Source organism: Amblyraja radiata, chromosome 3, assembly GCF_010909765.2.
Source record: "Amblyraja radiata isolate CabotCenter1 chromosome 3, sAmbRad1.1.pri, whole genome shotgun sequence".
Taxonomy (NCBI): domain Eukaryota; kingdom Metazoa; phylum Chordata; class Chondrichthyes; order Rajiformes; family Rajidae; genus Amblyraja; species Amblyraja radiata.
Window position 1 is genome coordinate 89460253 of NC_045958.1, and position 24037 is coordinate 89484289.

A 24037-nucleotide genomic window follows, 5' to 3' on the forward strand; every position below is an offset into this window, starting at 1 on the left:
GGGGGTGAGAGGAGATGGCGGGGAGAAGGGATGGGGGGGGAAGACGGGATGGGGGAGGGAGATGAGATGGGGAGGGAGAGGAGATGGGGGAGGGAGAGGAGATGGGGAGGGAGAGGAGATGGGGAGGGAGAGGAGATGGGGGAGGGAGAGGAGATGGGGGAGGGAGAGGAGATGGGGAGGGAGAGGAGATGGGGGAGGGAGAGGAGATGGGGGAGGGAGAGGAGATGGGGGAGGGAGAGGAGATGGGGAAGAGGAGATGGGGGAGGGAGAGGAGATGGGGAGGGAGAGGAGATGGGGAGGGAGAGGAGATGGGGGAGGGAGAGGAGATGGGGGAGGAGAGGAGATGGGGGAGGGAGAGGAGATGGGGGAGGGAGAGGAGATGGGGGAGGGAGAGGAGATGGGGGAGGGAGAGGAGATGGGGGAGGGAGAGGAGATGGGAGGGGGAGAGGAGATGTGAGGGGGGAAGAGGAGATGGGAGGGGGGAAGAGGAGATGGGAGGGGGGAAGAGGAGATGGGAGGGGGGAAGAGGAGATGGGAGGGGGGAAGAGGAGATGGGAGGGGGAAGAGGAGATGGGAGGGGGGAAGAGGAGATGGGAGGGAGAGGAGATGGGGGGTAGTAGAGTGTCTTGGAGTGGGAGGCGTTTGGTCATGGGGTCTGACCTGGGGTATTTAAGGTTGGGTCACGCCCGGTCACGGGGTTGGAGTTGGAAGCAGCAAAGTGACAGTAATAAACAGCGTTTTGTTCACATAATTTGCTTTCGCCTCATTCTTGGCTGGACTCCTGGAGTCGCCACTACAACATATTGTTGTGCTGCTGAAGGAAGAATTTCATTGTTCTATCTGGAACATATGACAATGAAACACTCTTGAATCTTGACATTCAGGGTTCTCCATCACGGCTAAATTAATTTTAGTTCATTCGCTCCGTTAAACTAGGCCACAACTGGAGTGTTGCATCCAACCCCTGTCGCCATGCTCCGAAGGGCATGAAGGCCCTTGAAGAGGTTCAGAAAAGATTAATGAGAATGATTTCAGGCTTGAGGGCTTTCAACTTACAGGTTGGAATTGAAAAGCTTGGGTAATTCTCCTTGGAATAGGGACGGTTGAGAAGAGGTTTGAGTGTAAAAAATGATTACTAGTACTGACTGCGTAATTAGAAGGAAGCCGTTCCTATTATCAGATGGTTCAAGGAACATGATTTAAAATATGTGGAAAAGACACACGAGGGATTTGAGTAATCCTGAGTAATTGTTGCATGAAGGATTATGCCTGGATAGCACACGAACAACAGCTTTTCACTGTACCTCCGTAATTGTGATAATGACCAAACTAAACATAAGTTATTTAACCCAAAAGGTTCTGGGTAAGGTCTATTTTCTCCACAAAAAACGGGCCACCTTTCTTCATCTTATTTCTCTCAACCATTCCTTTCAATTATGAAACATCACACAAACAACCTAGTGCATCAGTTCATTCTAGCAAACATGGATAATGTACCCCTCTAAACAGTACCTTCTATTTTGTCTTCAAACACTGATGGTTTCAATGTTGGAATAGATTCTTCCCTTGTCTGCACAATTTCCACTCTTGAAAGGTCTATGATTTTAATTTCCATCGTGACTCCTGCAATGGATGTCTGATCAGTACCGGCCAAAGCAGCTTCAAAAGTTTTACTCAATGGCTTTTGATCAGTGCCTTTCCCTTCATCAATCACCACTGTGAGCGCCTGGTCAACTTCAGCCAAGGGGCCTTTTGCTGGATAGAAACAGAGAGCAAATAAACAAACAGAACACCTCAGATTACCATTCTGACTAAAACTACTGTCAGAGATCAAGAAGGTTGAAATTTGAAGAAACCTCATCCGTCATACATCAAGGTTAAATAAGTACCATGAAAATCAGCTTATTCTGCTAAACGGATTATGTATGCCTCTATCATCGCAAAACAATACTTATTTTTTTCCAAAAAAGCCACAATGTGTTGGAGTAACTCAGTGGGTCAGACACATCATTGGAGAACATGGATGGGTGATAGACTCAAAGTGATGGAGTAACTTAGCGGGTCAGACAGCATCTCTGGAGAAAAAAACGATAGGTGACATTTCGGGTCGGGACTCGACTTCCCGACCCAAAACGTCACCCATCCTTTCTATCCAGAGATGCTGCCTGCCTTGTTGAGTTACTCCAGCAATTTGTGTCTATCTTCGGTATACACCAGCATCTACAGTTCCTTTCTGCACATGGATAGGTGCCATTTCAGATTGTTTCCCGAACAAACCTAAAACAACACCTATCCATGTTATCCATAGGTGCTGTGAGCCGATGAGTTATACCAGCACTGTCTCTTTTCTTTGTAAACCAGCATCTGCAGTTCCTTACGTTTACATAAAGTGCCATCGTATCGTACATGTCTTTTTCTTACTTTTTCCGTTACTTACCATTGTTTTCAATGGTTATGGTATCCATTAGCATCCCCGTCTGAATTTGTAAGTCTGCTTCCCCCAACACTTTCAAAACTGTGTCAGAAGGTTCTTTCTCCCATACTTTGCGAGGTTCATCTTTAATATACAACTTAATAACTTCTCCAGACGTCTGGCATGCTGTTAAAAGCAAATTTGTTTGAACATTTCATTAATTAGTTAGACAGTACACAGTAACAAAAATCAATTCACATCAAGGCCCCCATTGCATCAGGTTTCTGCACCCACTCCGTTGCTATTGTAATCCTCACCATTATCACTGGAATCCTCACCAATTATTAAATACTAACATAACCAAATGTCAGTCCTTGCTTCTTAAATCCCCCCGATGACACAGGCTGATCTGGGCAAGTTGGGCTGAATAGTTGGCGTGGGCAAGTTGGACTGAAGGGCCTATTTCCATGTTGTATGAATATAACCTTGCTGATCTTAGAAAGCAATGAGTACATGTAAATGTCTAATTCACATAAGTACAGATTAACTCTGCTGTCACATTATTCTATCTAGTGCATGAAAATTAATGACAATTCATAAATTGAATAAAAGCCACGAGAGCCAAAATTTTAAAAGCATAATCTCAGCGGCACAATTTATCAGTGAAAAGACAGATAGAATGAAGGACAATTGAAGTTCACAAAATCTGCAATGCTGTGAAATAAAGAGAGAAGACTGGAAACACTCAGCGGGTAATGTGCATCAATGAAAGAAGAGCAATCCTGCTGGAATTTTTTTCAGATCACATCAGCACCATAGCTCCACATAGTCCTTGTCTGCAAGGGACAACGACGGATTTCCCACAGATAAACATGGATATCATCATGGAGCAACATTGTCAAAGAGTGATACAGTATGGAAACAGGCCCTTCGGCCCAACTTGCCCACAACCTCCAACAATGTCCCATCTACACTCGTCCCACTTGCAGGCGCTGGGTCCATATCCTTCTAAACCTGTCCTATCCATGTACCTGTCTAACTGTTTCTTAAACAATGGGATAGTCCCAGCCTCAGCTACCTCTTCTGGCAGCTTGTTCCATACACCCACCCCCTTTGTGTGAAAAAGTTACCCCTCGGATTCCTATTAAATCTTTTCCCCTTCACCTTAAACCTATGTCCTCTGGTCCTTGATTCCCCTACTCTGGGCAAGAGACTGTGCATCTACCCGATCTATTCCTCTCATGATTTTGTATACCTCTATAAGATCCCCCTCATCCTCCTGTGCTCCATGGAATAGAGACCCAGCCTACTCAACCTCACCCTATAGCTCACACCCTCTAGTCCTGGCAACATCCTCGTAAATCTTTTCTGAACCCTTTCAAGCTCGACAATATCTTTCCTATAACATGGTGCCCAGAACTGAACACAATATTCTAAATGCGGAGCCACCAACATCTTATACAACTGCAACATGACCTCCCAACTTCTATACTCAATACTCTGACTGATGATGGCCAAAGTGCCAAAAGCCTTTTTGACCATCTTATCTACCTGCAACTCGACCTTCAAGTAACCATGCACCTGTAATCCTTGATCCCTCTGCTCTACAACACTACCCAGAGGCCTACCATTTACTGTGTAGATCCTGTCCTTGCTTGACGTTCCAAAATGCAAAACCTCACACTTCTCTGTATTAAATTCCATCAACGATTCCTCTGCCCACCTGGCCAATCGATCCAGATCCTGCTGCAATCTTTCAGAACCATCTTCACTATCTGCAAAACCACTCACTTTTGTATCATCAGCAAACTTGCTAATCTTGCCCTGTATGTCCTCATCCAAATCATTGATGTAGATGACAAACAGTAACAGGCCCAGCACCGAATCCTGAAGCACACCACTTGTCACAGGCCTCCAGTCCGAGAAGCAACCTTCCACCATCACCACCTGCTTCCTTCTATGGAGCCAATTTGCTATCCATTCAGCGATCTCTCCTTGGATCCAATGTAATCTAACCTTCCAGAGTAGTCGACCATGTGGAACCTTGTCGAATGCCTTACTGAAATCCGTGTACACAACATCTACAGCTCTGCCCTTGTCGACCTTTTTGGTTATGTCTTCAAAAAAATCTAACAGATTTGTGAAACACGACCTCCCACGTACAAAACCATGCTGACTATCACTAATCTGCTCTTGCCCATCCGAATGCCTGTATATCCTATCCCTCAGAATACTCTCTAGTGACTTCCCAACTACAGATGTTGAGCTCACCGGCCTATAGTTCCCAGCATTTTCCCTGCAGCCCTTCTTGAAAAGAAACACAACAGTTGCCCAAATCATTGATGTAGATGACAAACAGTAACAGGCGTACAGTTTTGGTCTCCTAATCTGTTTTGGTCTCCTAATCTGAGGAAAGACATTCTTGCCATAGAGGGAGTACAGAGAAGGTTCACCAGACTGATTCCTGGGATGTCAGGACTTTCATATGAAGAAAGACTGGATAGAATCGGTTTGTACTCGCTAGAATTTAGAAGATTGAGGGGGGATCTTATAGAAACTTACAAAATTCTTAAGGGGTTGGACAGGCTAGATGCAGGAAGATTGTTCCCGATGTTGGGGAAGTACAGAACAAGGGGTCACAGTTTAAGGATAAGGGGGAAATCTTTTAGGACCGAGATGAAGAAAACTTTTTTCACACAGGTGAATCTCTGGAATTCTCTCCCGCAGAAGGTAGTTGAGGCCAGTTCATTGGCTATATTTAAGAGGGAGTTAGATGTGGCCCTTGTGGCTAAAGGGATCAGGGGGTATGGAGAGAAGGCAGGTACAGGATACTGAGTTGGATGATCAGCCATGATCATATTGAATGGCGGTGCAGGCTCGAAGGGCCGAATGGCCTACTCCTGCACCTATTTTCTATGTTTCTATGTTACAACATTTGCCACCCTCCAGTCTTCCGGCACCTCTCCTGTATTTAAGAACGACTCGTAAATTTAAACCACGGCTCCTTCAATTTCCTCTCTAGTTTCCCGCAATATCCTTGGATATATCTGATCAGGCCCTGGAGATTTGTCTACCTTCGTACACAACAGTACCTTCAGTACTTCTTTGACAGTAACACTGACTGCTCTCAAGACACTTCCATTGACTGCCCAAGTTTCTCCATCCTACTGTCTTTCTCCTCGGTAAATACAGAGGAGAAATACTCATTGAGGACCTTCCCATATTCTGTGGCTCCACACAGAGGTGATCACTTTGATTCCTAGTTGCCCTATTCCCCCTTATCTATATAATTAAAAATCTAATTTTGACCACTTCCTGTCTGCACTGTATATTGATTTTAGAAAAAACGCTACCGTGTATTGCTGTGATTTTTGGCCATCTTACTCAGTCCTCCTCCGCTGAGCCAGCCCCGAGGATTTTTCCCAACGATGAAAAATAAAAAAGTTATGAGTGTTTAAAAAAACTTGAGATCAGCTGATTGGTCCTCTCGCCTGTCAATCACCGCAATGAAGGTAACGCCCCTTCCGGGGGGGGGGGGGGGGGGGGGCAGGACAATAAAACCCGGATGTCTGGACGCGATTCAGTCACTATGCAAGATTGTGAGGGAGAGGCCACGACTGTCATTCTAAGTTGTGAATCAACTGAACCATGAGTCTGCAATGTACTTGCAATAAATGATTTGTTAGCCCTTAATGAAAATGCCATGAGTTGTATCGCCTGCTGCCCTGCCTGTGCTTGAAACTGCAATGCTTTATTAGGTCCAACTGTGTTTGGAAGAAATAAATGCTTTATTAGATCCGACTGTGTTTGGAAGGAATAAATGCTTTATTAGGTCCAAAAGTCCCGCTCTTTTTGTGACTTCCACTTAGTGGACTGGTCGCACTGATTGCGCAATTTCTGGTGAGTGCAGAGGTCGCGCTGATTGCGTAATTTCTGGTGAGTGCAGAGGTCGCGCTGATTGCGTAACTTTGGTAAGTGCAGAGGTCACGCTGATTGCGGAAGTGCCGCTGACTGCGGAAGCCCCACAGTGGAGAGGCCGCGCTCAGCCGTGTGAGTAGATTTAAGAAAGTTTACTGTCATATATATGGTGTGCGAGTCAGTGAATGTGAGTGTGTGAGTGTGTGTGTGTGTCTGTAACTCTATGCTGTGAAATTGGGACTTCAACCCATGGCTGTTCACTTTCCCCAGGAGTTTCAAGTGGGAGACAGACCATCGTACAGCAGATTAATGTTCAGTGTTGGCTCACAAACAGAGTGATTCTCAGTTCCTGGGTTAATATGAACCCGTTTACCAGCAGGATTGACCTGCTATCAAGTTATACAAGCTTATCGAAAGATGTGATGAGCAAGTCAAGTCAAAACGGGTTAGAAGAGCGAATCGAAAGGATAACAAAGAAATGAATAAGGCTTGTAGCCATAAAGGCAAGAGGAGAATGCATCCAAAGCAAATTGTAATTTCAAATATTTTATCAGTAACTGAAGCGTTTCAGTACTGCAGGGATAAACAATTGCTTGCATTGTTTTCATTTAAGGTTGTAGGTTGAAGGTGCAACAACAGTGGCTGACATTGTTGGCCAATATTACGCTAAACAAGAAGATTGAGCTACAATATAAATATTGGCCTATTTTGTTTCAAATATAAAGCCATTCCATACAAACACTTATTTTGTATTAATATGCAGTCCATGCATTTCTATTAATTCAAAATAGTTTTCTCATTGTTCCTCTGTATATAAATCATTGAAATTTAAAATGCTGGTAGAGTTAGCATTTGGAAAGGCATATTGTATGTCGGTCTTGCACATCTTATGCAATTATTTAGGGCTCTGCAAACATTGTTACGAAACTCATGTCTTTACCGAAAGGAGAGGTATACTTGCGACAGTCATATATGGCCTTGGTGAGCTCTCAATTGACATACAGTGTACAATTTGGTCTCCTTACTTAAAAAAGATTTACTTGCTATAGAGGGAACACATGGCAGATTCATAAGTCGCTCAACATATGGTGGATTTGTTATATGAGAATACATTGAGTAGGCTGGGCCTCTTTTTCTTAGCTAAGAAGAAGTGGCTTCATTGAAATATACAAAATTCTTTGAGATTATGGACGGGTTGACCTTGGGAGGATGCTTCTCAGGATACAGAGTCAAGAACTAGGGGGTCACCGTTACATAATTGATGAAATGGTGAGAAATTAATTGGGTTTGAGGAATTGTTCAATGAGAAGGGAAGATGAAGCCTTTCATCGTGAGTTTGGAATAAAAACAAACAATCTTATCAAAAGGGATAATGTTGAATCTTTGAAATTCTGTATCATGGAATGCTGTGGTTGGCGTGCCATTGATTACAGAAATTCAAAAAAGAGATCAATAGATTCCTGAGTATTGAAGGAATCAAGAGGTATGAGGAAAGGGCAGAAAAATTATGCGAGGGATCAGCCAACACACGTTGAATGGTGCAGCAGGCATGAGGGTCAGAATGGCCGATTTATGCTCTTAATTCTTATGTAGACAGGAAATGCACCAAAGATTGGGCACATTGATTCCTTCCACTGGGATAAGGAATTGCTGGATGAGAAGGGAAGATCGGGCTCGTCATCTCTTGAGTTTAGAAGAATAAGCAACACTTATCAAAAGAGATAGTAGACAAAAATGCTGGAGAAACTCAGCGGGTGAGGCAGCATCTATGGAGCGAAGGAAATAGGCAACGTTTCGGGTCAAGACCCTTCTTCAGAACTGATGTGGGGGTGGGGGGGCGGGAAGAAGAAAGGAAGAGGCAGAGACAGTGGGCTGTGGGAGAACTGGGAAGGGCAGGGGAAAGAAGGAGAAAGCAGGGACTACCCGAAATTGGAGAAGTCAATGTTCAAAAGAGATAATGTTTCTTTTTACTGGGGTATTAAAAACAAGCAGTCACACTCAAAAGACGGCATTGGTCATTTTGGATGAGGAAGTGCATCTTTGCAACCTTCTACACATTAGCTATGGATGCTCATTTGTCAGGTTTATTTAAGATAGAGATCAAAAGATTTGGGGATATTAATGGGAATCAAGTGGTTATTAAAGGAATTTGGCCTCCAATTGGAGACCAAAGACATTCGGCTTAAACTCAACCCGCTGAAATGTAAGTTTTGGGTCCCTGAAGTGACCAATGTTGGGCATATTTTCACAAGTGATGGTCTCAGAACAGATCCATCAAAAACCGTTGCGATCAATGAAATGCCGGTTCCTGCCGATGTTACAGCACCAAAGAGCTTTTGATATCCTCAAGTTGCAGCTGGCCAGCGCACCCACCCTCGCCTACTTTGCTTTGGAATTACCAGTAACACTCACATGTGATGCATCCCAGTACAGACTTGGCGCTACTTGCCTGCAGACTACCACCAATGGCGGTTGCAAGCCTGTTTCATATGCCTCCTGCACACTGACCGACACTGAACAATGCTACGCCCAAATTGAAAAAGGATTGCTCGCAGTGGTTTTCGCCTGCACTAAATTCAAAGACTTTATTTTTGGGAAGTCTGTAACTATAGAAACAGACCACCAGACGCTGGTCACTATCTTGAATAAACCCATCCACGCCGTTCCGGCTCGCCTGCAACGGATGATGATGCAGCTGCAGCGTTTTGATTTCAACATTGCCTACAAAAAGGGCAAGGACATGCACATAGCTGACGCGCTATCAAGAGCCCCATGCAAAACCAGCGAACAACAGCCCTCTGAACAGGACCAGTTCTCAATAATGAAGGTATGGTATGTTCCCACTGATTGCCTAAGCAGACTGGCAGAGCACACGGCTGCTGACGAGGCTTTACAATTGCTGTCTGCAGTCATCCGCCGTGGCTGGCCGGATAAACAACACAGCACCCCGCTCACGATCTGCCCATACTTCCTGGTTCGCGACGAGCTGGTGATACAGGACAGGATTATAGTCAAGGGTCACAAAGCAGTTGTTCCAGCCATTCTCCGGGACAAGTACTACGATGCCGTCCACAGGGGCCACCCCGGTGTGGAGGCAACCTTACAACGTGCGCAGAGCATGTTTTACTGGCCTAGCATGACCAATACATACGTGACAAAACTGAAGTCTGCGCCATCTGCAAAAGCCTGACACCACACCAGCAGAAGCAGCCCTTACTGTCGCGCCCGGATCCTCCTCTACCGTGGTCCACGGTAGCCATTGACATATTCGAATGGCATGGAAAACACTATCTGGTTCTCGTCGACTCGTACTCTGGTTTGATATTGATCTACTCTGAGCCATCCCATCTGAAGTAGTTATCACGAAGTTACAATGCCATTTCTCCGTGAACGGTTCCCATGCATGCCTTCTATCCGACAACGGCAGTCAGTTCACCAGCCAGCTCTTCAGAAACTTCGCTCAACGATGGGACTTTCGACATATCACCAGCAACCCTGAGTTTCCGCAGTCCAACGCAGCAAAACTACTAATGGAGCGTTCTTATCATAAAATCCAACGTCTACTTGGACCTGCTCAATTTAAGGAACATTGCCAGGGATCCCATACTGGGTTCTCCAGCCCAACGACTGATGTCTCGTCAAACCTGTGCTGCACTGCCTGTACCCCAGCAGCTTTTGCAGCCACAGGTCCGTTCTCCGCCCGTGGTCCAGAAAAAACTACAATTCAAACGTGATGCACAAAAATGATTTTTTGATAAGTCCAGCAAGCCACTTAAACCTCTCTCCAGTGGACAGGTTGTTCGCCTCCAGACCAACAAGGGCTTTGGCCGTCTGGGTCACATCCACAGCCCTGCTAAAGAACCGCGCTCCTACCTGGTTAGCGTGAACGGGGCCATTTACAGACGCAACCGTCAACATCTCCTTCCCATGAAGGAACCACGTCCTGCGGCTCCGTATCCAGAGGTCTCGTGTTTTGTAGACCCTCCCATTACCGGGCCGACTGCTCAACAGCCAGAGACTGTGTCCCCCGCGGCCTCTCCACGACACTCAGCGCCCAGCTTGCCTATTTCACCAATCGGTGGGTCCTCCACTCTTTGGTTCCTCCACTTGGCAGGTCTCCGGTTCCGTCCCCGGGCACTTCCCCAGTCACTTCATCGGTGAAATGAGGAAACGCGGATTTGTACTACACACGTGCCGGACGGGTCAGCAGGCCACCCCTTAGATATGGTGATTTTGTGTAACCATCTATACTTCCTCATATATGTTATTAGTGTTTTGGCTACTGTAATGTTTAGCCACATGTATCCACGTATCTATGCTTTATTTTGTTTCTACAAGGAAAGATGTAGATTGGCTACTTCTTATTAACCAATTGTAGTGCTTGTTAGTAGAAGCTCCGCCTTATATGCGGTTTATATTATCCGGAGTTTGCTTACGTAATTTAGTCTGAGATCAGCCATGATCTTTCTGAATGCTAAAATAGGCGCCAGGGGTCAAATGGCCTTTTTTTCCCCCAACTTTTACTTGTCATGCATGTAATTGCCATGATCAAAGAGAAAAATGCCACAGCACAGAGGTTTATGAAGAAGTGACAGAATTTGTCTTACAGTCTGGTTTCTCTAATTAATGGAAAGGCATGATGTAAACATTATTTGAACTAGAATTACCCAATGAATACTTCCAGCTAAACAGGGGGCTTGGAAAGCTGCAAAAAATTGGAAGAAAATGAAAACTGATTTACCTGTCTGGGAACCCAAATTATAACACTAGTTTATGTACCCTTCTCCCCAAATTAATAGAACTTTGTGAACATTGCCAAGGTTAAGCTTAGGGGACAGACGTGAACAGCGGCAATGAGATGGTTTAACAAGATAGCAGCACACAACTTGCCCAGAGATGTCTCACGAGGTTTACTCAACGTCGACACAATGCTTAAAGGCTGAGAAACAAGGAACTGCAGATGTTGGTTTATAAAAAAAGACGCAAAGTGTTGGAGTAATAAAAAATCAATGGGTCAAGCAGCATCTCTGGAGAACATGGATAGGTGACTTTCAGGTCGGGCCCCATAAAACTGTGAGCCATTATCTAATGCTATTGGCATGACAACAGGCTTTTATGGCCAAGTTATTACTAACATTTTTTTTAAATTTTGTACTTGAAGTGTACAAGATGGCACCTAAAACATGGTGACTCTTGTGTACTGACTCAGTGTGGTCTACTATCTTACTCTCTTATACTTAGCATGATTGTGCCTACTATGTAGTAGCATTGTCATGGAACTGTATGCTAAAAGGAATTTCACTCTACTTAGGTACAAGTGACAATAAAGTACAATTCAACTATTATATTTGTTCTGGGGACAGTCACCAGCACTAAAATAAAGGGGTCACAGGGTAAAGGGGAGCCTAAAAGGAAATAATCAGCCTCTAAGAATCATCATGTTTGGGTCAAAACAGCCTGCCAAGACATTTCTGTGCAATTTATCCACTCGCCTCCAGCTAATATGTTGTTGAAATCAAATCTGCCTTCACCACTGTATTTTAGAATAAAGCAGTAAATATTTCTTACTCTCATAGTTTATCTCTGAGCCGGTGTCTTCAAGTGTTAGTTGGGCGAGAGGAATTACGGGCGGAGGCTCTGCTTCCCATTTTTTCCTTTCCCCTGCCAAATGGGGGCCATCCTCCAACTGTGCTTCAGGTTGTGGGCCATTTCCGGGAGAAGTCACAGCACTGTCCCCTTGCCACACAGTCCCCTTGTCCCCTGCATCTGAATCGGGACTATCTTGAGTTTTAATATTTTGATTTAACCTGCGTAAAATATCTTGCTTTTCCTTCTGAAAAATAAAAATGTCAAAAATATGAACAGCCACCTGCAATTTTCCAACACATTCACATGCCACAATTCAGGAAACCAAATACATACAGTAAATGGAAATGTCACAAAGGGTTTTGTTTTAAGAACAATGCACAGATAGTACATAAAGTTGAATTAATTAAATAAAGAATAAGCCAAATGACATCGATCAATACTCTTCATGTTTGCGGTTCAGGGCCTGCATGTTCACAGACGTCCCACCCCAGTCGGGCAGAAGATACAAAAGCTTGAAAGTGCGTACCACAAGACTAAAGGGCCTGCCCCACTTGGCAATTTTTCGGCGACTGTCGGCATCATTGACCGACGTATCAGGTCACCGAAAAAGTCGCGGCATGACGACGTATTGATGTGCAGTGTCTCCTCAAGTGTCGCAACACTTTTTTTGTCGCCGCTGGATTTTGAAATGCTCAAAATCTTTCAGTGACCTGATACATTAGTCAATTATGCCGGCAGTCGCCAAAAAAAATCGGCAAGTGGGACAGGCCCTTCAGGAATAGTTTCTTCTCTTTTATCCTCCCATAAGCCAGGGTACTGTCCAATTCACCTCTACCCTATTGCGGACATTGCACCTTGTCTCGGGAACTCGTGCACTACAATGCTGGGAACTATATTTTGCACTATGTATTTTTTTGATTCTACATATGGTACTCAAGTTTGGATTGATAATATTTAAGTATAGTTAGCTGTTTTGATTGAATAGCATGCAAAACAAAGCTTTTCACTGCATGTGACAAATAATAAACCATAAATTACTTATGGGTACAAAGAGGTGGGAAAATGCACCACGAAATGTGCTATGGATAACACCAGTTTTTCTGAAGTGTATAAAATCATGGGAATAGGGCGAATGCTGTCTTTTACCCAGTGTAGAGGAATCAAGGACCAGAGAAGATAAGTTAAAGTGAGAGGGGCAGGATTTAATAGGTATTCGACGACCAATTTCTTCACACAAACGGTGATAGGTATATGGAACAAGCTGCCAGAGGAGGTAGTTGAGGCAGGCACTATAACAACATTTAAAAGATATTTGGACAGGTACATGGACAGGCAAGGTTCAGAGGGACATCGGCTATATGCCAGCAGGTGGGACTAGTGTGGACATGGTGTCGTGGTCAGAATGTGCAAGTTGGGCCAGAGGGCCTGTTTCCGCACTGAATGACTGAGTCTAAGCAGTGAAATACACTGGAATCTTACTTCCATTATTAGTAAATGGATTGAGCTTGCCAAAAGAGCCCTTAATTTCAGCAGCAGCAGGGTCTGCAGCAGCAATTAAATGCTGGCCACTGCTGTCTTCAATTAACTAATTGCTGCAGCAGAACAGGACACAGCTGTGCTGCTTTAATTGACTGCGGTTCTCAAATACTGAGGGCAGCTTGATTCAATAGTACTTAATAATTGTTGCAACAGCAGGAGAATCAGACCTGGATTAGTAGCTTCAGTTAACTGCTAGTAACTGCGGATCAGTTCATTAACATGGGCTCAGGTGAACATTGGGTCACATGAGCACAAAACGAATGGGGTTGTCGGTTTTACGGGCAGGGCCATTTGAGTGAAAGCTAGCAAATTGGTTGTAGGCTTGAATTGCATATGCCTGTAAATCCCTTCATGTTTAGTGTTATTACACTATGTTCTGTCAAGATTAACCTGATATCTGGATGGAACTCAGACTGAAATTCCAAGCACACAGTAATGGCCCTGTCCCACTGTGCGAGTTCATTCAAGTGCTCTCCCGAGTTAAAAAAAAAATCAAACTCGTGGTAAGCACGTAGAATGAACGTAGGGGTACGTCTGAGCATGGGGATGTCTCTTAGCGGCTCGTAATGCTAACGGCAGGTACTCTGGAAGACTCGCTAACGGCAGGTAAGCTCGGGAAGACTCGTGAAGATTTTTCAACATGTTAAAAATTATCCACGAGAGCCCCGAGTACTTACGAGCGGCCATTACCGTAAATCTCCGAGTTTGAATCAGGGCAAACTCTTTAATGAACTCGTACAATGGGACACTGCTTTAACAAGTAATGTTCGTACATATGTAGCACCTTTCATGACCTTATACTTTGCAGCTAATTAAGTGTATTTGAAGTTTAAACTTACAATGTCAGAAATGCAGCATACAATTTACAGATATCAAGCTTTTAGAAAAAAGGTTTGCGATAATGACCAGATTTAATTTTGATGATAAACAAAGTAGATATTTTTTGGAAGATCATAGATCACGGCCTTGCTCTTTTCAAAATAAACAGATCATGGGATATTTCAATATCCACAGCGGCACAGTTGCTGCCTTACAGCACCAAAGACCCGGGTTCAATCCTGTCCTCGGGGGCTGTCTCTATGGAATTTGTACATTCTCCCAGTGACTGCGTGGGTTTTCTCCAGCTGCACCGGTTTCCTCCCACATTCCAAAGATCTACAGGTGTGTGGGATAATTGGCTTCTGTAAATTGTCCTGAATCTGCAGGATAGTGTTAGTATTCGGGTAATCACTGATTGTTGTGGACTCTGTGGGCCGAATGGCCTGTTTCCACGCTTCATCTCTAAAGTCTAAAGCATATCCATCTGCGAACGCAAACAGGTTCTTGGGTTTAACATGTCATCAGAAAAATAGCACATCTGACGATGTAGCATTTCCTCAGTACTGTACTGTCAGAGAAGAAATGCAATACCCAATCCTTGTTAATATTGAGCTTCACGCCAGCACAATTTTGTCTGTCTGCTGCTAAGTGGAAAGTGCTTCTCACACTGCAGTTTATCTCTATGACCTGTAATACTGGTAGCAGGTAGCCCCATGCAATGTATATCTGTTAATCCTGGCTAAATTGGAGAGGCTAGAACTTCAAAATGGGGTAAAAGCTTCAGGGCTGCTGGGAGATTTGGTCAATTTGGAATTGCTCTCTGCAGAGCTGGGACAAGCTGTGGAGTGGTGCCAGTGTGTCTAGATACACTGCAAGAAAAGAATAAGAACATCTGCAGACTCTGTCAATTAGGTGTAAAATGCATAGAATGGAATGGATGGCTGCAAACCAGACATACACCTTGTAACTAATTGTAAATAATGTTGCAGAGTTCAAATTTGCCGAGTGTTGATTGGATGAGGTATTGAGCTTTGTCTGGGTTTCTTGTAGATCAGATGTAAATGTTTCTAAGTTGGCTTCCTTGAGAAGTCCGGGTTGAATACAATGTATTAAGCTGCTGTATTATTGGGTTTAGAAAATGTCTGTTTTGTATGGGGTTAATCGATATATGTAATTGGATTATTAAGAGACCACCCCCATGTGGTTCGGCCCCTCAAGGTCCCGGGAGATATAAAAGTCCGCTGCCACGAGGTCCAGCGTCGATCTTCTGGGAGAGCACTTGGGACTGCGTGACTTTCTGGAGTGTCTCTGTTTGAGCGAGGCTTAGAGGGCTTGATCGGGCAGATACGAGGATCCAACCCGCGGTGGGATAGGTACAGTAGTTGAACTGTAATTGCGCTTTGTTAAAATAAAGATTAGTTATTTCAAGTGCTTGATTCAGTGTTTTTACTGAAACTAAACTGGGGGGAAGTTCAGAAACGATCAATTTACAAATCCAGTCATTGGTACATGCTGAAATATATTACAAAGGAATAGTGCCATGACATTTAGAAAAATCATATATTTCAACCATATCACCATTGTCTTATGAAAGAAGAAAAACATATTTACCAGATTTATTTGTATTTTTTGAGGATATAACAGGCATGATGGATACAAGAGAACCAAAGATTAAATTTCCAAAAGATAGATTGGAAAGTAGCATCAAGTGTCGTCTAACAAGAAAAAACACTAGAGAAATAAATGGGCAATTTAAATTTTGACAAGCTGGAACTGCCTGTAATAAACAAACTGCTGGAAGCATCAGTGAGAGATGCTGAGTTCCTCTAACACTTTTGTTTGCTCTACATTACAGCATCTGCAGTCTCATGTGAATCTACTACCTGTAATAAGTTGTGTGCCACAGAGATCATGCTGGCATGAATAATGAATAATTTAATTTAAAGAAAGGCCCAAAGTACATTGGAGTCAAATTTGCAAACAATACACGGAGAGCTGGGAAAGCCAATTGTAGGGAACACCAATAATCGAGCAAAGATGAATCAAAAGGACGAGGAGGCAAATGTTTGGAAGATGAACAACAAAGTGAAATTTTCACCTTGTAGCAAAAACAGAAACACAGTGCGCTGTTTAAATTGAGGGAAACCGCAGAATTCTGCAGTGCAAGAATTTTGGATATCCTCATACTTGAAATACAAAGTTAGCATGCAGATATGACAATTATTAAACTGATGGAACACTGGTCTTTATTGCAAGGGGCATTGAGTACAAAAATAGGCAAGTCATAACTTATATCTGCCTGGAGTACCTTGTGCAGTTTTGACTCCTTATTTGAGTCCTCCAGTCCTCATTCCCCCTAATATTGAGTCATTAAAAAAAAAAAACAAGCTTCACTGACAATGTGAGGAGCTATTAACAGTAACACATATTTTACCCAGTAATATGTAATCCAACATAAAGTTCACCAGTAATTTTGTGTTTGGTCAATGGTAAAGCTCTATTTGAATTAAATGTTTTGCATGGCAGCTCGAATTTTGGACTCTCACCTGAATAGTAGTAGAGCTAGACCTCTTAATTTCCTCTGAGATTTCCTTAGGCGTTGATGTTTCTTTGGCCTGGTACCAAACGAAACAATGAAATTATTACTGTTAATTTTACTTTTTTTAAATTTTAAGCATCAATGGCAAGGTACAAGATTTATTACCCATTCATCATTTCCATTGCAAACCCCAACTGTAGAGGAGAGGAATGGAGAAGAAACAGTGATCCTACCCAGAGGTTCTTTCCCATTACTGACACAGCCACTGTGTGTTTTCAGCAGTTTCTGTTTATGACAAGAATCAGCCAGAGTTTCTGCTCCAGATTTCTACGCCTGCTGGAAATATCTTTACAAGCATTGGACATGCCGATAATTAAGTGTATCCATCTTGTCTCCCAGGATCATCAACCTGTGGAGCCCCATTATGTGCAAGAGTACTGGCTCATTGATCAAGATACCAGTAACCAAATGCACACACCTCCCACAGCAAAGGGCCAAAAGCAATTTATTTTCCCATCAACATTACCTGTTTAGTATTGTAGTGCAATTCTATAGCATATGAAGATCACAATCGTGAACATAGAACAGTACAGCACAAGAACAGGCCCTTCAGCCCACAATGTTTGTGCCGAACAGTTTGGCAAATTAAACTGATCTCCTCCGCCTGTACATGATCCATATCCCTGCATCCTTGTATACCTCCATTTCCTGCATTGATATGTGCTTATCTAAAAGCCCCTTAAACACCACTTTCGTATCTACCTCCATCACCACATCTGGTAGCGTGTTCCATGGACCCATCAATCTCCTTGTGAAAGATTTGTCCCGCACATCTCCTTTAAACTTACCCCTCTGACCTGAGCTATGTCCTCTGGTCCTTGATATTTCCACTCTGGGAAAAAAGATTTTTACTGTCTTTCCTATCATTGCCTCCCATAATTTTATATACTTTTATCGTCTCCTCTCAGCCTCCAACATTCCAGAGAAAACAGTCCAAGTTTGTCCGAACTTTCTTTATACCTCATACTATCTAATCCAGGCAACATTCTGGTAAACCTTTGCTACACTCTCTTCAAAGCCTCCATGTCCTTCCTGTATTGGAGTGACCAGAACTACAGACAATACTCCAAATGCAGCCGGGTCAAAGTCCATTCTCAAGTTCCCAATTGATGAAGGCAAGCATATCATATGCCTTCTTTACCACGCTATCTCGTGTTGGTATTTTCAATGATCTGTGGATTTGGATCCCTCTGCACATCAATGCTATTAACACTCTTGACATCAACTGGAACCCAGTTATTTACTTTACCACGGCTTAAAAGTTAAGAAGCACTTACAATGCCCACGTCTTTCAGTGCAGCAGTCATCGAAATAGCTGGAGTGCTGGATTTTGCTGGTGATTGAGGTTTGGAAGATGGGGCTGATCCTTGCCTTCCTTGAGAAGAGGATGAAGATGCAGCTGTAACTGGCTGCTTAAATCCTTTAGCTGCAAGCTGAGAAGAATTTGAGAGTTCATCTGTTATTTAAACAAACATGATGGTGCGACCGTTCATCTTATTTCACCTACGTTGACTTTCATTGATCGCATTCCCTTCCCCTTTCTCTACAATTACTGCGAATCTGTGTCCCCTGTATATACATACACATTTCCTTTAATATGTCTCTTCCACTCTATTCCAAATAATGCAACATTTAACTTGGAAAGGATAAACCAAGTTTGCAGCTATTTTAGTGCACGGATGACCATAGTTAAGCATTCAAATCAATAATTAATCCAAACAAAACAAATTAATTTTTGTTATAGTCATACAGCATAGAAACAGGCCCTTCAGCCCAACCTGCCCACAGTGACCAACATGTCCCATCTACACTAGTCCCACCTGCCTGCGTTTGGTCCATATCCCTCTAAACCTGTCTTATCCATGAACCTGTCCAAATGTTTCAAACACAGTGCGATATTCCGTGCCTCAACTACCACCTCCAGCAGCTCGTTCCATACATCCACCACCCTCCCATGTTTTGCATCGTTGGTCATAAATCATCTGTAAGGATTCTTCCAAATGATTAAATATTGTACTTCATCAGTTCTATATGGTTGGCAGACAGGAAGCAAAGAGTAGGAACTAAGGGGTCCTTTTCAGAACGGCAGGCAGTGACTAGTGGGGTGCTGCAAAGCTCGATGCTGGGACCCCAGTTATTTACAATATATATTAACGATTTAGACGAAGGAATTAAACGTGACATCTCCAAGTTTGCGGATGATACAAAGCTGGATGGCAGTGTGAGCTGAGAGGAGGATGCTATGAGGCTACAGGGTGACTTGGATAGGTTGGGTGAGTGGGGAGATGCATGGCAGATGCAGTATAATGTGGATAAATGTGAGGTTATCCACTTTGGTGGCAAGAACAGGAAGGTAGATTATTATCTGAATGGTGTCAGGTTAGAAAAAGGGGAGGTGCAGCGAGATCTGGGTGTGCTTGTACATCAGTCACTGAAAGTAAGCATGCAGGTACAGTAGGCAATGAAGCAAGCTAATGACATGTTGGCCTTCATTGCGAGAGGTTTTGAGTTTAGGAGCAGAGAGGTCCTACTGAAGTTGTACAGAGCCCTGGTGAGACTGCATCTTGAGTATTGTGTGCAATTTTGGTCTCCTAATTTGAGGAAGGACATTATTGCTATTGAGGGAGTGCAGCATAGGTACACCAGGTTAATTCCTGGGATGACGGGACTGACACATGATGAAAGAATGGGTCGACTGTGCTTGTATTCACTGGAATTTAGGAGGAGAGGCAATCTCATAAAAAACATATAATATTCTTAAAGGATTGGACAGGCTAGATGCAGGAAAAATTTTCCCGATGTTGGGGGAGTCCAGAATCAGGGGTCACAGTTTAAGAATAAGGGGTAGGCCATTTAGGACTGAAATGAGGAAAACCTTTTTCACCGAGAGAGTTGTGAATCTCTGGAATTCTCTGCCACAGAAGGCAGTGAGGCCGATTCACTGGATGCATTCAAAAGATAAGCTCTTAGGGCTAGCGGAATCAAAGGATATGAGGAGAAAGCAGGAATGGGGTACTGATTGTGGATGGTCAGCCATGATCACATTGAATGGCAGTGCTGGCTTGAAGAGCCGAATGGCCTACTCCTGCACCTATGTATCTACTGTGCCCTCCATAATGTTTGGGATAAAGACCCATAATTTATTTATTTGCCTCTGTACTTCACAATTTGGGATTTGTAATAGAAAAAAACACATGTGGTTAAAGTGGACAGAAGGCAGTGGAAGCCAATTCACTGGATGTTTTCAAGAGGGAGTTAGATTTAGCTCTTATGGCTAAAGGAATCATGGGATATGGGGAAAAAGCAGGAACGGGGTACTGATTTTAGATGATCCACCATGATCACATTGAGTGGCAGTGCTGGCTCGAAGGGCCAAATGGTCTACTCCTGCACCTATTTTTCTATGTTTCGATATGATAATCTAAAGGTCAAGCATGAGCAAATTTAAACACAACATGCAACCTATCACAACCACTGCAGTTTAACTGGTCTCAATTGCCACTGTTTTTTCTCTGACACTATTGTAAAACCTCAGTGGGACATCCATATTCAACTTTCCAAGCCACCATCACTTCTGAAAAAAAAAACACTGCAGATTTTGGAAATCTAACATACAAAAGTAAATGCTGGAAATACTCATAGATCAGGCTGCAAGAAGGAAAAGAAATAGAGTTAACTTTTCAGGTCAAAGATCTTTCCTCAGAACCGGGAAGGAGACCAATGCAGCTTGTTAAGCTGCAGTGAAGTTGGAGGAGAGGGAATGTCTCTGATGGGGAAAAACAAGGATGAGCATGGGACTAAACTGTAAAAAATGAATGAAAGGGAGCAGTTAGAGAGAAATGTATAGATTTTACATCTTCCACTTTTCACCTGCAACAAAGTTACTCAGAAAGTCGCTGTCGATTATCATGGCAATCTCCATTTCAGAGTCACAGAGCTATACAGCATGGAATCATGCCCTTCAGCCCAACACCCATGCCAACCATGTGGCTTAATGGAGCTCATCCCACTCGTCTGGATATAACCCATATCCCTCCAAGCCTTTTCTATGCATGTATCTGTCCAAGTGTCTTTTAAAGTATAAGACCATGAGAAGATCAGATAGGGTAAATGCACAGAAAATTTGATCGGGTAAACGCACAGCGTTTTTTGTCCAAGTGTAGGGAAATCAAGAACTAGATAACACTGGTTTAAGGTCAGGGGACGAAAGATTTAATAGGAGCCGGAGGGGCAACTTTTTTACATTGCGTGATGGGTATATGGAACGAGCTGCCAGAAGAAGTAGAGGAGGCAGGTAATATCATGACATTTAAAAAACATTTGGACAGGTACAGGGAAAGGAAAGGTTTGATGGGATATGGGCGAAACACAGGTAGGTGGGACTAGTGAAGATGTGGCACGTTGGTCAGTGAGGGTAGGTTGGGCCAAAGGACTTGTTTCCACACTAAATGACTCAACATGCTGTCATTGTATTGCTACAGTTGTATTGCCACAGTTTTCGCTGGCTGCTCATTCTATATATACACCACTATCTAGGGTGAAAAAGCTGCCGCTCGGGTCTCTTTTAAACCTTTCCCCTCACATTAAACCTATGCCATTAGTTTCCCAGATCCCAGTGAATCCAAGGTGAACCTCATCTGTGCCTATTGATCTGTGCAATGATTCTGTGAAACATTTGCTGGTGACATTGTTAACCATTTGTTCCTATCTCCTGCATTTCCCTGTCGCATCTACATTTTCAATCAACCTACCATTTTCACCCAAATATTTCAACTAAACAATTTATTTCCCAGTGCAAGACTCTGTACATGTTAACTGTCAGCTATTATTGTGTATTGAGCATTGCACCAATGCATCGATTGGACAATGAGCAAGAGCTTGATCTATAGGGAGAGGTTGAGCAGGCTAGGACTTTATTCTTTGGAGTGCAGGAGGATGAGGAGTGATCTTATAGAGGTGTACAAGATTATGTGGGGTATAGATCGGGTGAATGCACAGAACCTTTTACCCAGAGTAGGGGAATCAAAGTCCAGAAGACATACTGTAGGTTTAATGTGAGAGGGTATCTGGAACGAGCTGCTAGAAGTAGTTGAGGTAGGTACTATAGCAACATCTAAGATATTTGAACAGATAATTGGATAGGAAAGGTTTAGAGGGACATGGACCAAATGCGGGCCGGTGGAACTAGTGTAGATGGGGCATCTTGTTCAGCATGGGCAAGTTGGGCTGAAGGGCGTGTTTCCATGCTGTCTGACTCTGCGTACACCATCAATGTTTTAGCAAATATTTTACCTGTGTCTTGTTACAAAGTGGAAATCTATTAACAAGGAATAAAACAGCACGGATTAGTAATTCGGCTAAGACAGGCATTCTTACATGTTCATCCCAGGCCTTCCTTTCTCTTTCGTAGGCTTCTCTTCTCTTTTTCTCAAGCTGTTCTTTAAGCACTGCTGCTCGTGTGTTGGCTTGAGCCTGTAAAAATAAAGTTTATAACAATGCAATTTTGTGAATGTTTAATCTCCGCAAAAGGGGCCTTTTTTTTCAGTTTCATAAAATAGCCAATTGGTTTGCAACTCCGAAAACTACACACTGGTAAAACATGGCTGCAAACTAAAACTCAAGTTAACGATGCTCTACATCAGTGTTGAACACTTACTGTCTATTAGATAGATGGCAGTACTGTGAGGAGCACCATTTGCATATTGATGGGTTCTATTTGATACTACTACTTTGTAAAATGTTTCAAACAAACAATCATGGTGACCAAATACTCAACCACTTTCATCTAAATCAGTGGTTCCCAACCTTTTTTTGGCCATGCCCCACCTAATCACCTCTAAAATCCTGATGCCCCCCCCCCCATGTGGTGATACACCACAACACAAACTAATTTGAATGGAAGCTTTTTCTGTAATACTTCGATCATTTTAATTACTGTACAATAAAGTTATTTACTCAAAATAACATCTGAAACATAAACTACATATGTTTACCTGATGGAAAATCCCCAAAAATAAAAATCGAAAATTTGGACCCAGACCTCCTCAGTCGCGCTCAATTGCCCCCCTTAAAAATCAAATTGCCCCCCTGTGGGGCGTACGCCCCACGTTGGGAACCACTGATCTAAATCAAATCCAACTCAGATTTTGATCTTTAACGAAAACAAAGCATTGCAAAATATATCTAAATAAAATGGCATCATAGAGTCTCTAATCTTAGCTGCAAAGAGAGTGCAATGGTTTTTCATTTTAAAATCTTTATTTGTTGACAGAACCTGACCGGCCAAATATTAATGATGATTCTGCAACCTAAGACCAACATCAACTGTTGCTAGAAGATCACCAATTCGGTGAAAGAGCACTTGGTTGTGCCCAAACCTTGTTTGGTTTTCCAGTGCAATGAGATGCAAGAGAATACTGCTGACTGACATAGAGTCGTAGAGGTATGGAGTCATGATCATACAGCACAGAAACAGGCCATTGGGCCAACATGTACAAGCTGGACCAAGTTGATCCACCTAAGCTAGTCCATGATGGTCCATCTAAGCTAGTTCTATTCGCCTGGTTTTGGCCCCTAACTCTCTAGCGATGTTACAATACTTACCTTCAGCGGCGCTGCAGTTCTGCCACTGGCCATGTGCGTGACTTTGGCGCCTTTGAGGGGGGTGGGGGCAGGATTAAAATGCCGTTTTCTCCTGCCTGTCGGAGGCGAACTTCCTCAGGCTGCCAGCTGCTGCAGAACAATCGCCCGGACTTCCGTTCTCGGAAGTTTAAAAAAAGAATCGCGGGACAATTTAATCGCTGGAGTAAAATAAAAAGCTACTTCTAACGCCCTCAAGGCCTACAACGGGACAGATCTCATGTAAGGGACAAAACATAATGTAAGTCGTTAATTTTACATATAAACTTGCTTCTTAGGATGACTTTAATCCAAATTTAATTGGCGAAAATGTGATTTTGGCCCCATACGAACCGGCAGTGTTTTTCCTGCTGATATGGGGTTCAAATTCACTGCAAATGCAACGTTCCAATCGATCGCGTTCCACAACAATCCATTCACAAGATGATTTAAATGCCCATTAATTTACGGGAATTAAACATTAAATTCCTTCCATTTGGCCTATAAATTCATGACGATGAGATTTAAAAATCATGTTATAT

At 43.2% G+C, this 24037-nt stretch overlaps 1 protein-coding gene across 6 annotated transcripts in view; it reads right to left on the reverse strand.

Moving 5' to 3' along the window:
* The window catches only part of nek1 (NIMA related kinase 1), a 157173-nt gene that overhangs the window by 44812 nt on the left and 88324 nt on the right, over positions 1–24037 (reverse strand). For all 6 annotated transcript variants that reach the window (XM_033018293.1, XM_033018294.1, XM_033018292.1 and 3 more), the window contains 6 exons: positions 22254–22349; positions 18155–18310; positions 16825–16893; positions 11900–12164; positions 2438–2599; positions 1513–1755 (listed from right to left, as the gene is read on the reverse strand). In XM_033018293.1, the coding sequence (XP_032874184.1) occupies positions 1513–1755; positions 2438–2599; positions 11900–12164; positions 16825–16893; positions 18155–18310; positions 22254–22349 (991 nt within the window). The remainder of the gene's footprint in view (positions 1–1512; positions 1756–2437; positions 2600–11899; positions 12165–16824; positions 16894–18154; positions 18311–22253; positions 22350–24037) is intronic.